General features: G+C 44.9%; 1 protein-coding gene across 7 annotated transcripts in view; it reads right to left on the bottom strand.

The window, feature by feature from the left end:
* SPATS2 (spermatogenesis associated serine rich 2) overlaps positions 1-14,373 on the bottom strand; it is a 48,273-nt gene that overhangs the window by 11,358 nt on the left and 22,542 nt on the right. For 4 of the 7 annotated variants that reach the window (XM_078849504.1, XM_078849503.1, XM_078849502.1 and 1 more), the window contains 6 exons: positions 5,751-5,830; positions 5,350-5,458; positions 4,308-4,357; positions 2,743-3,004; positions 2,226-2,438; positions 869-1,004 (listed from right to left, as the gene is read on the bottom strand). In XM_078849504.1, the coding sequence (XP_078705630.1) occupies positions 869-1,004; positions 2,226-2,438; positions 2,743-3,004; positions 4,308-4,357; positions 5,350-5,458; positions 5,751-5,789 (809 nt within the window). In that variant the 5' untranslated portion in view covers positions 5,790-5,830. Of the gene's footprint in view, positions 1-868; positions 1,005-2,225; positions 2,439-2,742; positions 3,005-4,307; positions 4,358-5,349; positions 5,459-5,750; positions 5,831-6,385; positions 6,519-14,373 lie in introns of those variants that run through there. The other 3 variants (XM_073318451.2, XM_073318452.2, XM_073318454.2) reach the window with 3 other exon arrangements.

Genomic DNA, 14,373 nt, shown 5'->3' with positions numbered 1-14,373 from the left:
TTTTAATATTTCTTCACCAAAACCGACCCTATTTGAGACCATCGGGTAGGGCAATTCCTCAAAAATCTAAGACAGAGTCAGCACAGACAGCTAGTGTAATAGGCACTATCACCTTAAAAGGGCATCATCTTAAAATAAGTCCTTCAATAACAGAGCTATGATACATACGAGGTGCAGCAGTTCCATAGTGTTGAAGACTGACGTGGGAGGGGGCAAAGTTAAGGTTGCGTGGGATGATTCTCATGTGCATTTCTTCCCTTCCACTGGGTTTCTTCCCTCCACCCCCATCATGGTACCCTTAAAATGGAATTATTACCAAGCCCCAAGATTTATATTTTTTAAGAAAACTACAGCATTCTCTTACCATGTTTCTCTGCAATAAGTGGTAGGATTAAGATGATAAATACCTTAAATATTTTGCCTGTGAGTTTCCTCAGATTATCAGTGTCTAAAAGAGTGTGTGTGTGTTGACCTGGACATCAGGGTAGTTCTGACAGGGTGTGGATATTGTTAATTCCAGCACCAGAGAGTCATGACTTAAAACAGACAAACTGAAGCCTTGCCTATGGCGATGGTGGTTCTAAGGCACACGGAACCCGTAAGGTACAGTGGCTCCAATGTGGGCCTTATGAAGGCTGTAGCCTGGGAGGGCAGGTGTACTAAGGCACAGCAGACCCTAGGCTGATACAGTAGTTGCAGATGCCCACACCTAGAATTTGTGTTTATTCCTTAACAAGGTAGATGTGCAGTGTTCGGGGCAAGGGGAAAACACAAATGAGCAATCCATGAGCTAAAACATTAGGTTTCCTATTTACTCAGTTTGTTGATCCCAATTCCTAACGGTTGGATCGCTTCCTATTCTACTTACCAACTCTGCAGTTCAGCAAAGACCTGCTTCATTTTCTTAATGGAAGCATCCATTTCCTCTTTGACCACAACCCGATATCGTGCCAACGAGACTGTACAACGCTGGAGGTCCTTCACTGATTTTTCAATATTTGAACCTATTGACAGAAAAATAAAACAACACAAAAAACAGCCAACCATGTTAGCTTACAAAATCTTCCAGATTGTGATAAATCATAAAGGAATCTTTCAGCTCATTTCAAAACCACAGACTGCTTGGCTTTAAACTCCCCTCTGCCTTTTCCTGTTACAAAAACATTGTATTTAGTCTGGACAGCTGCAGAATTTTCCACATGGGGGAGTTTTTCTGGGCTTACAGAATCTCCTGCTTACAGCTGAGAACACAGATGTGTCACTGGATTTTCATACACAGGAGAAATCTAATGCATCTCATGTTTGTTGCTCCTTTGCTACAGATTGGGGACTACTGAAGGGAAGCCCACCTCAAGGAATAACAAGCAGAAGCACTGAATCATATGGAAAAAATGTCCAGTTGTGAATAAAGTTTACTGGGGAAGAGAAATCTTTTAGAAGCTAAATCAAATCCCAGCAGAGAGCTATTTCCTCTGAAAGAAAGAGAGATGAAAGGCTTGGCTATTTGTTAAAAAAGTTTGTCTCCACACTTCAGATCTCCAACAGAGCAGATCACCATGCCTGTGTGCGTCTCTGCAGCTCCCTGACTGCCAACACCCCCTGACAAGCTAAATTAGCAACGGCTCATTATGGTCCTCGTTACAGTGAGAAGGTGAACTACCAGCACTAGGGGCCGGATGTTCTCATCTCACTAAAGCAGAGGATAACGACGGAATTTAAAATTGGGGTCTCAGAGGTCCTTCCTGCTGACGAGACAAGAACAGAAGTGGAGAAAGCAGAAGGAAGGAAAAATAACCAGAGGCTGTCGTTTCTTGTAACTGGGTCTTTGGGAAGCTTTGGCTCCTAGACAAACTCTCACGGAGGAGGAGAAAGAGCACACAGGCTCAAGGCTCTATGATGGGGCACACAGAGAAACAGGCTAAGCACATGTAGCATGACTGACTGCTTATCTACTACCCCTGTCGTACTTGGGTTTGGTGCTTCAGGCATTACAGCTAAACTGCTGTCAAGATTCCAGCTGTGCACAGAGAGGAGAGTGCACTACCAGTTACTGACCAGATAATAAAAAGGATGCTAGTTTGCCTTACAATCAAAGTCCAGTGTGCCTCTCCATCCATCAGCAACCAGCTAAATCTGGGCAGTACAACCAGAGAGGAGGCCCACAGAACCCTGCTGGAGGTAACCAGTTTTGTAACTCAAGCGCACATAAATCTTTGAGGCCTTACCCAACTTCTTGTTTGAAGATGACACCGGAACATCTTCCAGCATCACTGGAGACAAGGAAGCAGACGTCTGGTTGCTTGCTGTGGACCTAAACAGAGACTTGCTGACATTCCTCTGCTCTGGCTGCGGCCTGACAGATGGAAGGCTCTGGGAAGAGTGCATTACGGGTGACTTTGGCTCAAAGTCCACTATTCCACTGTCTAGCTCAGACACTGCTGTAGAAAAGCAAGTGAGTTCAGGGAAACAAACAAACACAAAAAGCTGAAACAAGGAGCATAGAAACAGCCCCCTTCCCACCAAAACTTAAATCAACAGGGAGAGCAGCCCTTCGTTCTGTGACAACTGCCAAAGAGTGGAAAGCAAATAGAGTATTTACAGAGCCAAAGAGTTTATGCTATTTTAAAAAAACTCCGTATTCAGAACTGGTGCAAAGAAAGGCAGCAGTAACAGAAGGGAGAAAGCAGCTGTTTGAAAACTTACTGAGCTGTTCAATTCCTACAATACTTTAGGAAGTCTAACCTGGTCCATCGGGCATGTCAGGTGTGGCAGATTCACAATCCTCTAACTCTCTGGCATCTATTGAAAGTGTATCCAAGCCTTCACTGAGCGAGTCCACAGACTCCGTATCATTGGCTGAGCCGTTGACATGGTAACCATTAATCCCGCCCTTCTCAGAGGAAGCTGCAGACTGTTCCCCTTCAGCGGATGCCAGTTTACCAGGATCTGGGAGGCCTGGGCTTGCTTCAGCTGGAGGTTTGGGTTTCGTTTTCTTCTTTTTGTTCTAAGGATTAAATACCCATCCCACACAAAAAAAACCCATAGGTTAAGCTTAATTTCTGAAGGGAAAATTCACCTTGTGCTTACTGCCCAAGAGTCGCTGAATTAAACACTTTTTCAGCCAATCCTGGCTTTTGGTCCCATAACTGCAGGAGGGATTTATTCAACAATGAGAAGAGATATCCTGGTATTAATGAGGTTGGAGTGCAGTCTCCCCCTGCAGTGGGGCGTGGGGGAAACCATGCCCCCGTTACTGGACGAATGCTGCCTTTCCTATCAGTTATGTAGCAGTGACATTCCAGACGCCCTTCTCACGGTTAATCCTGCTGGGTGATGGTCACCCATGAGGGGATACATATCCCCTGCCTCAGCCCACGCCGACTGAACCCTGTTCTCGAGGCTGCTCTACCCACCGTCAGCCTTTGGATGGGACACCTCACGCACTCCCCCTCTCTTCCCCCACCTCTCCTACACTTTTTGCCCGTCAGAGCTATAGTATTTTGTTTTGCACCTCAGTGCTTGCTGGTTATTTAGAGAGAGTAGTGTGGTATGATTATCGCTTAAATTTTTATACTGCAGTGTACTTCGATATGATGGCATTAATGACTGAAAAAATAAGTGAAAACAGCCTAAGTTATCTGTTTGTGTAGGGCTCTGAACACACTAGCAGGCAAAACAGTCAACGAGCGAAACATGTGTTGCAAAGAAAAAGGGCATCAAAGCAAAGACTTCAGGAAATAGAGGCTGCTGAGCTCCAAGGGGTCATGACGGGACACACAAAAGAGGCTGAACACATGGAAAGTGAATGACACCTTCTCCCACCGAAGATGAGAGCCTCGCAGCGTGGGGGTGGGGTGGGAGGGAGGAAGACCAGCACGTAGCAGTGTTTTCATCATCGTGGCAAAGAGCAGGGGAGGAGAATTTGTGGCCAAGGTAGTAAATTTTCATGGTGATTCTGCAAGGCAGTGTCATCAATATTACACTGCAGAACTGAACTAATTACATGATGGTGTTTTGGGGGAGGGAGGGGTTCAAACCTTCTTTTGAAGTCATCAGATAAAGCATTTCACCTCAGCTGTGAGTTAGACTAGCCGGACTGGTGACTACTTCATGTGAGGCAATTCTGCCCACAGCAATATACATCTATATATATATTTGCCCTGGGGTTTCTTTCCTTGTTCTTCATGATTTAGCATGGAATTATAAAGGATGCTGGGTCTCTAACATGCCCTGGAGCCTTTAAAGAAGAAAATGCCAGGGTGATATAGACCCTAGCAAAGTAAGTTAAAGCACATTTTAAAGGTTACCTTTTTCTTGCCTGTTATTGTCCATTCTTTCAATACTTCGCTGGCATTTCCTGAAATGAAACTTAAGATAAGCACTGGAAAATGCTTCACACTCTCCTACACCTGTGCCATACAAAAACCAGAGAGTCTCCATATCTAGGGCCCGCTGGAATGTGTCCTGAAGCTAATGACGTAAAGAAATTAAGTTTCAATTCTCTTAGCTGATGAAATGAAAGGATCGGTTTCATTTTTGGTTTGGGAACGTCCCACTGATCAGAATGACTCCTCCATATAACATTCTGTGCTGGGTGCTTCCAGGTAACAAACCCCCTATTGGCACGGCCATGCTAAAGACTTTGGCTGTGTTGGAACTTGGACTAAACAGGGGTTCAGTCCAGATCAGAGGGTTTATACGGCTCTCTCCCGCCAAGGACAATTCTGTAAAGTTGTTCCAGGCATTAGGAATAGCTGCACAACTCATATGTACTCTTAGCCAGAGGCAAAGCACCGTGTTGTGAGCGAGAGTTAGTACAAGAAACAGACAAGAAGTCCAAAAAGACAGTTTCATTGGTGAACACCTCCTGTCCTACAAGGTAGGAACTCGATCTGATACAATATGCCACCTGATCCCGATACATGAGCTGTGATCCATGTTTCAAAAGGGAGGAGAGAACTACCCCAAGGTTCATGCAGTCATTCCTTTTCTTGTGCACATGAGCAAGAAATACAATGATTAAATACTTGGTATCTCCTGGTACAAAGTAATGGTCTTTTTTTCCCTCTTAAAACCTAATGGGGCGGATTCTGAATAAAATTATGGGAAGGTCAAGAGGACCATCTTTGGATTGTCTTCCAGGAAAGCATCTGTACTTGGATGCTTTGCAAAGAAGATCTGAGAGAGTCCCCAGTCACAAAGTATACATACTGTATAAAAAGAGCATATGGCCCTTTCCTGAAAGCTGTACAGTGCCTGCTGAAAAGACATGCTATTTCGAAATGAAACCCACAATAAACATTGTAGCTAAAGCGCAGTTACCAAGATCATGAAACTAGAGATCGTTACCTTCCATAAAGGCCTGCACTGTTCTATCCACACAGTTATCAAAGTGCTGTAGCACCAGGATGATTTCATTGTTGCTCCTGTTGGGGACCACCGCACGCACTGCACTGATCTGGAAGAGAGGAACAAGGAGTCACATCTTTGTCACTTGCTTACCTTCTTTGTACCATCACGGTAACTGCTAAGCTTGCATCAAAGGGTATTATACTGTATAGAACATGGGATCACTCAGATATGGTTTTAATAGGCCAGGACAAAGCATCTTAGAGAGTGAAACTGTCAAAACAAAAAACTTTAGTCAGTGAATGTTTTCCCCATGTCTGAGTTAACAGCTAAGAGATGCCCTTTCACTAGCACTTCCACTGCCAAAGAAAAGCTACAGAATTGCCCATAGTAACACTTACCTTCTCCTTCATGTTTTCAAAGGTTCCTCCCTGGGCCATCACGGTGTTGGACTGCACATCGAAAATAAACCCTGTTGGATCTGTAAAGACAGTGAAAGGCTGTGCTGACAATGGTGGACATCAGGAAGAGACATTCAGAATAACCTAAGGCAACAGGGTAGCTCAGATGTTTGCCTTGGAGCGGAAAGCAGGAGACAGTTTTCTGAAGCTTCTGCTGAACATGCAGCAGCTAAGGAAAAGGCTAACAGAATGTTAGGGACGACAAGGAAAGGGATAGAAAATGAGAGAGAAGATATCATAAGGCCACTATATAAATCCATGGTACGCCCACACCTGGAATACTGGGTCCACTTCTGGTTACCCCATCCCAAAAAGGATCTAGTGAGCTGGGAAAGGTTCAGAAGAGGGCAACAGAGATGATCAAGGGTATGGAATGGCCTCTGTGAGAGAAGAGATTAAAAAGATTAGGGCTGGTCAGGTAAGAAAAGAGACGACTAAGGTGGGATACCACAGAGGTCTGTAAAATCATGGATGGTGTGGAAAAAGTGACTAGGGAAGGGTTATTTACCCTTTTCCACAATACAAAAGCCAGGGGTCACCGAGTGAAATTAATAGGCAGCAGGTTTCATACAAACCTTTTTTCACACAACACACTATTAACCAGTGGAACGTGTTGCCAGGGGATGTTGTAAAGGCCAAAAATATAACTGTGTTCAAAAGAGAACTGGGTAAGTTCATGGAGGACAGGTCCATCAGTGGCTGTTAGCCAAAATGGTCAAGGATGCAACTTTATGCTCAGGGCATACAGAAGCCTGGAGGAGAAGCGGGGGTGGATCACTCCAACTGCCCTGTTCTGTACAATCCCTTAAAGCTCTGGTACTGGCCACTGTCAAAATACTGGGCTAGATGGACCATTGGTCTGACCCAGAATGATCACTCTTACTTTATCACCTGCGAAAATACAGTATTAACTGGCTACTTCTATCATGCAATCAATGAGGACGAATAGCAGCACGGACTCAGATACATTATAGCCTAACCTCAGACCACGAGGCAATAGCACATCCATCTGGCACACGAGACCCTACCTTGCAACCAAAGAGTCAGTGGGACAAATCTAAGGGCCTCCAAATGATCCTGTCTGGAATGAAAAGCCATGGTAGGGTCAACCAAAGCGATAAGGTCAGTGGGAAGATAGACTTGGCTCAGAGGTGGTCAAACTACGGCATGCGGGACCGTCCTGCCCGGCCCTTGAGCTCCCGTCTGGGGAGGCTAGCTCCCGCTCTCCCCTCTCCCCTGCAGCCACACGGGTAGTGTGGCTGGTTCTGGCTGGTTGGTGGGACAGCGAGCTCCTGCTGCTCTCAGCTGCATAGTAAGGGGGTGGGACGGGGTAGGAGGGGTTGGATAAGGGGCAGAGGATCCTAGGGGGGCGGTTAGGGGACAGGGAGCAGGGTGCGGTTGGATGTGGTGGAGGTTCTGGGGGATGCGGTCAGGTCGCAGTTGGATAGGCTGTGGGAGTCCCGGGGGGCCTGTCAGGGGCAGGGGTGTGGATAAGGATCTTGGGGGGCAGTCAGGGGACAGGGAGTGGGGGGGTTGGATGGGGGAGTTCTGAGAGGGACAGTCAGGGGGCATGAAGTGGAGGGGGCAGATGGGGGCGGGGGGCAATCTGTTTGGGGAGGCAAAGCCTTCCCTACCCGGCCCTCCGTATAGTTTTGCACCCCGATGTGGCCGACTTGGCTGCTTAGTTGTGTCCTCACAAACCCAGACAGGCCAATTTTAATCTTATCACGTAAGCATGCGAACAGGAGCAGTGCTGAAGGTACCTCCATCCTACCACCAATAAGAACAGCTCTAACATCTGGAACACTCAGCCAAATTAGGAATTGCCTGTAGACTGGCTATCATGAACAGTACATTTTCTTCATGCAACAAAGAACATGGGCTTCCAACATCAGTTAAGTTGGCACCTGTTGTTCTTTGGTAACATTTTCCTAAAATGAATTTTGCTAAATAAACCATTTTCAGTGTCCAAAGCATCAAGCCAAAGGTTGCTCCCTGCCTTGCCCCAGGTACAAAATTATTTTAAAAAAGGAGAAATGTTTCACTTTACTGAAAAAATTAAAATGATCTAACGTTAAAAAAGCAAACTATTTCAGTTGGCTACAACTTTAACTAAATGTACAGGTTTCAGAGTAGCAGCTGTGTTAGTCTGTATCCACAAAAAGAAAAGGAGGACTTGGGGCACCTTAGAGACTAACACATTTATTTGAGCATAAGCTTTCATGAGCTACAGCTCACTTCATCGGATGCTCACGAAAGCTCATGCTTAAATAAATTGGTTAGTCTCTAAGGTGCCACAAGTCCTCCTTTTTTAAATGTATAGTGAACTGCAGTTTGCATTACAGCCTTTAACAAGTCATTGAAATTCTGATTCATTCCTCAGCTCCGGGCCAACTGAAATAAAGAAAAAAGCAGCAAGCCAGTGACTAACCACCAACAGGGTTGGTCTGACGCACTATTAAGTTAATCCAAGAAGCTCAATGCAGCTTTTGTCTTTCTGTACTAATCTTAGGACAATGTGCTCTTATTGGGCTCCGTAATAAGGAACTACCAGTAACCTCAGCACCATAGCCTTTGCTCTGTATTTAGCAATTTCACTTACCTGAAAATACAAACCGCAAACACTTCCATAAACATCAATAGCTTCTGTTAAGTGCTACTATAACTTCCAATTAAATGCTTATTTTCTGCCTTCCAATCAGTCAACTATCCTGAAAACATTTCTACTTCTCCACCCTATGCTGGAAACAAACTTCATCAGGACTCTTACATCTTCTGCCCTAGCTCTGACACTTCAAAGTGCAGACCTAAAAACAAGTTTGCTGCTCTTGACTCCAGCTTGACAAAGACGACTTGCGTCTGGCTACGAAGGAGCTGATTTTATTGCAGGCAAGCAATTAAAGCACAGTCTCATCTCCACTAGATTTGGTTCCCACAAGCCAGTAAGGGTCACATCATTCTGCAAAACTTGCCATTTTACCGAGATGCATCCCTACGAATGATTGGCAAGTGAGCCCACATGTAGTGGTCTGAAAGGTCTAAGTCTTCTGCGGACAGGGAACAGGTAGTTTCATCCATTTGTTCCACTTGCATATTGCATATTTCATGTATCTATTTTAGTGCATTTAGTCTGGGAGAGAATAAACGCTAACTGTGCTCTAACGCTTTATTTCTACTCAAGGGTCAGCTGCCTGGGCTCTGGAGGAAGTCAGACTTCACAGAGACCAAGTGAGACTATGCTTTCCCCCCCAGCCAGCATCACCTTTGCATCTTCAGGGACTTTTTTTTTTTTTTAAAAGCATGAAGCAAGCTTTCAAAGAGGAGATTTGCTCATGTGCAGTTCATCCCCTACAAGGACTGACCCAGAACACACTGTACCAAAAGGCTGCTGATTTCCGTTGCGAAGCTTCAGACAGATCTCCACAGCCAGATGCTTTGCTGGCTGGATCTTTCAAGAGCAACACTACTTAGGAGTGAGGCACAATCTGCTAGAAGAGCTGGACTCAAGTCAGTCATTGGCCTCTAGGTTTTAGTTCAAGTGAATTCCAAGTTGCTAACTTAAAATCTCGTGTGAGTTATTTAGAGAATGTGAGGGAGAGGTGAGACACCACATTGACGTCTCTAATTCTCAGACACTGATGCAGCATTTAAACGGAGGAAGTACTGGACAGAACCGATGTTTGATGGATAGGGCAGCTACTTATTAAGGATACGGATGAATGGTTAAATCCTGCCTCACTTGGTTTCTCTTCCCATTCCAGCCTCATGAGCAAATTTTCCCAGATTTCCAGGCCTCAGAGACAAGAGCCACTAACTTCCTGCTGTTAAACCTTTAACAGTCTCATGGTTCATACAACTGAAAAAAAGCTGGTTGATGATAAAAAAAACAATGTTATCAAACTCTTCTTTGCAAAGAATTCCCCTCTCCCCCCAAGAATTCATGCTGCACACTCCTGGAACAGCAGATTACCATACACTGATTTTACGTCTAATCTTCTTACTCTCAGTGCTTGCTTTAAATCAGTTTACATTTAATGACAGGTTTCAGAGTAACAGCCGTGTTAGTCTGTATTCGCAAAAAGAAAAGGAGTACTTGTGGCACCTTAGAGACTAACCAATTTATTTGAGCACAAGCTTTCGTGAGCTACAGCCTACTTCATCGGATGCATACTGTGGAAACTGCAGAAGACATTATATACACAGAGACCATGAAACAATACCTCCTCCCACCCCACTCTCCTGCTGGCAATAGCTTATCTAAAGTGATCACTCTCCTTACAATGCGTATGATAATCAAGTTGGGCCATTTCCAGCACAAATCCAGGTTTTCTCACCCTCCGCCCCCCCCCCCCCCCCCCACACACAAACTCACTCTCCTGCTGGTAATAGCCCATCCAAAGTGACCACTCTCCTTACAACGGGTATGAAAATCAAGGTGGGCCATTTCCAGCACAAATCCAGGTTTTCTCACCCCTCCCCTCCCCCCCCCCCCCAAACTCATTCTCCTGCTGGTAATAGCTCATCCAAACTGACCACTCTCCTTACAACGTGTATGATAATCAAGGTGGGCCATTTTGGTATTGTTTCATGGTCTCTGTGTATATAATGTCTTCTGCAGTTTCCACAGTATGCATCCGATGAAGTGAGCTGTAGCTCATGAAAGCTTATGCTCAAATAAATTGGTTAGTCTCTAACGTGCCACAAGTCCTCCTTTTCTTTTTACATTTAATGAACGCAAGGTATAAACAGAACATAAAATTCAAGAAAATGTGTTTGTCTAGCACTCCCTACTCTGTTTTAGGCATGAGGATATTTGCTGGAGTGAAATTAAACTGCCAGGGGAATCATCAAGGAACTAGAGAGCAGCTATTTCTAAATGCCAGTGTATTTGTCATCCCATTTGCACATAGTCTATTAGAAATTTGGGATCTTAAAAACTTTTTTTCCTTAAAATGCTTTGCAGTTCAATTTGAAGAATTACAATGGCTTTCTAAGCACCAAATTCATTATAAGACTGCTCTTAATTTAGAAGACTGTGTAGTTTGGGATCTACATATTTATTACAGTGGTTTTCTCTATAAAAGCCTCATTATCTCACATGAAGCCAGACTACCCAAAATACCAGTTAAAGACTTCAGGCCAGATCCTGCCCTCAGGCAATACCTATGTAACGCCACTGAAGATAGGGGAACCCCTATTTACATCTGTGCAACCTATGCAGAACATGCTTTAACCGTTGTATGTCAGCTAATGTAGGGTTCACTCACATGGTGTTAAAATTCACTGAGAACTATTCTGTACTGACTTCACCTGGATTCCCATGTCTAGAATCCAGTTCCTCCTCAATGGATTAAGCCCTCGTTGTGTTTGAATATTTCTTGTAAAGGACCCTGGAGAACTTCCTTTCCTTGATCCATGCTGTATACATCAGTTATTGCAGGGTCGCACTTCCAAGTGTTCCTATAGAGCAGGGGTGGCCCAACTGCATCTCTTTTACCATTGAAGTGCGGCTTATGGAGCCCCACCCCACATTCTCCACCTACCAGACTGGGGGGAGCTTGGGACCTCTGCCGTGCAGCGGGGTGGCCGGGTAGGGGCTTCTGCCCAGCAGGGAAGGGAGTCTCAGGGCTTCTGCCCAGCAGGGCACACCTGCCAGGGTTTGGGGCTTCAGCAGGAGCAAGGCTGAAGCCCTAAGCCCCGTCAGGCACACCCTGGCTCTCAGACTTCTGAAGACTCTTGTAAGGATCAGTAAGTTTGGCCACCTGTTATAGGGGGTTGTTTGCTCTGAGCTGGCTTGATATGGCTGAAATGCATCAGAGAAGGGATAGCAGTTAAATTACTCATCTCTCTTACCCTTAATAAAATCCTGATTCCCATTAAAAATTTTATCACCATATCAACGTACACCTTACTCTCATGAGAAGACACGCTCTCTTCCAAAGCCTGAGTTCGACGTACAAATAGAATATGAGACATTTAGTACAGAATAAGTTAGGCCAGATCTCCATAGTGTTGAAACGTAAACCACACAGCAGCTATCCCATTGATTTGATGTGACAAACTCCAGAGACAATGCTAACCACCTAAATTGCTTCTTTGTTCGTAACCTTGTCTCCTCCAGAGAGGCAAATCAATAAGGAAGATGTCATTGCAAGTCTAGTTCCATGCTCGTATTATACCACTATTTATCACACAAATTAACGCTGGCTTCTTTAAACAGCTGCACTGAAGAGATCAGAAAGAGAATCCACTCTAGCAACATTCCATAGCACTTGGTCTGCTCTTATGACAACTCCAGTGATTAGTTTCTCCAATGCATGGCACACACATCAGAGCTGATATAGAAGAAAAGCCAACCGCATTCAACAAACACGTTAGCATAGTAGATATGTATCTTTCCATTTTAAATTCAAATACAGTTGTTTCCTGCCCAGCTTTCTCTTTGTACACACACCAAGAGCTATAAGAGCTGTGCAGTAACCCTCATTCATTTCAAACCACATTCCTGAGACTGGTTTCAGAGTAACAGCCGTGTTTGCAAAAAGAAAAGGAGTACTTGTGGCACCTTAGAGACTAACCAATTTATTTAAGCTACAGCTCACTTCATCGGATGCAACTGAGACTATGATCAGCCACAGCACAAGAGACACTGTCAGGTTTGGCGACATTCCGTAAGCATAAAGAAAAGGAGGACTTGTGGCACCTTAGAGACTAACCAATTTATTAGAGCATAAGCTTTTGTGAGCTACAGCTCACTTCCTCAGATGCATATCGTGGAAACTGCAGCAGGCTTTATATATACACAGAGAATATGAAACAATACCTATTCCCACCCCACTGCCCTGCTGGTAATAGCTTATCTAAAGTGATTTCCAGCACAAATCCAGGTTTTCTCACCCTCCACCCCCACACACAAATTCACTCTCCTGCTGGTGATAGCCCATCCAAAGTGACAACTCTTTACACAATGTGCATGACAATCAAGCTGGGCTATTTCCTGCATAAATCCAGGTTCTCACATCCCCCCCACCCCCATACACACACAAACTCACTCTCCTGCTGGTAATAGCTCATCCAAACTGACCACTCTTCAAGTTAAAATCCAAGTTAAACCAGAACATCTGGGGGGGGGGGGTAGGAAAAAACAAGAGGAAACAGGCTACCTTGCATAATGACTTAGCCACTCCAAGTCTCTATTTAAGCCTAAATTAATAGTATCCAATTTGCAAATGAATTCCAATTCAGCAGTTTCTCGCTGGAGTCTGGATTTGAAGTTTTTTTGTTTTAAGATAGCGACCTTCATGTCTGTGATCGCGTGACCAGAGAGATTGAAGTGTTCTCCGACTGGTTTATGAATGTTATAATTCTTGACATCTGATTTGTGTCCATTTATTCTTTTACGTAGAGACTGTCCAGTTTGACCAATGTACATGGCAGAGGGGCATTGCTGGCACATGATGGCATATATCACATTGGTGGATGTGCAGGTGAACGAGCCTCTGATAGTGTGGCTGATGTTATTAGGCCCTGTGATGGTGTCCCCTGAATAGATATGTGGGCACAGTTGGCAACGGGCTTTGTTGCAAGGATAAGTTCCTGGGTTAGTGGTTCTGTTGTGTGGTATGTGGTTGTTGGTGAGTATTTGCTTCAGGTTGCGGGGCTGTCTGTAGGCAAGGACTGGCCTGTCTCCCAAGATTTGTGAGAGTGTTGGGTCATCCTTTAGGATAGGTTGTAGATCCTTAATAATGCGTTGGAGGGGTTTTAGTTGGGGGCTGAAGGTGACGGCTAGTGGCGTTCTGTTATTTTCTTTGTTAGGCCTGTCCTGTAGTAGGTAACTTCTGGGAACTCTTCTGGCTCTATCAATCTGTTTCTTTACTTCTGCAGGTGGGTATTGTAGTTGTAAGAAAGCTTGACAGAGATCTTGTAGGTGTTTGTCTCTGTCTGAGGGGTTGGAGCAAATGTGGTTGTATCGCAGAGCTTGGCTGTAGACGATGGATCGTGTGGTGTGGTCAGGGTGAAAGCTGGAGGCATGCAGGTAGGAATAGCGGTCAGTAGGTTTCCGGTATAGGGTGGTGTTTATGTGACCATTGTTTATTAGCACTGTAGTGTCCAGGAAGTGGATCTCTTGTGTGGACTGGACCAGGCTGAGGTTGGTGGTGGGATGGAAATTGTTGAAATCATGGTGGAATTCCTCAAGGGCTTCTTTTCCATGGGTCCAGATGATGAAGATGTCATCAATATAGCGCAAGTAGAGTAGGGGCTTTAGGGGACGAGAGCTGAGGAAGCGTTGTTCTAAATCAGCCATAAAAATGTTGGCATACTGTGGGGCCATGCGGGTACCCATAGCAGTGCCGCTGATCTGAAGGTATACATTGTCCCCAAATGTGAAGTAGTTATGGGTAAGGACAAAGTCACAAAGTTCAGCCACCAGGTTAGCCGTGACATTATCGGGGATAGTGTTCTTGACGGCTTGTAGTCCATCTTTGTGTGGAATGTTGGTGTAGAGGGCTTCTACATCCGGGTGGAGGGTGAGAAAACCTGGATTTGTGCTGGAAATCACTTT

This window comes from Lepidochelys kempii, chromosome 20 (genome assembly GCF_965140285.1).
Source record: "Lepidochelys kempii isolate rLepKem1 chromosome 20, rLepKem1.hap1, whole genome shotgun sequence".
In the NCBI taxonomy this organism is placed as follows: domain Eukaryota; kingdom Metazoa; phylum Chordata; order Testudines; family Cheloniidae; genus Lepidochelys; species Lepidochelys kempii.
Note: the sequence above shows the minus strand (reverse complement) of the source record. Positions and strands in the feature narration are given on the sequence as shown.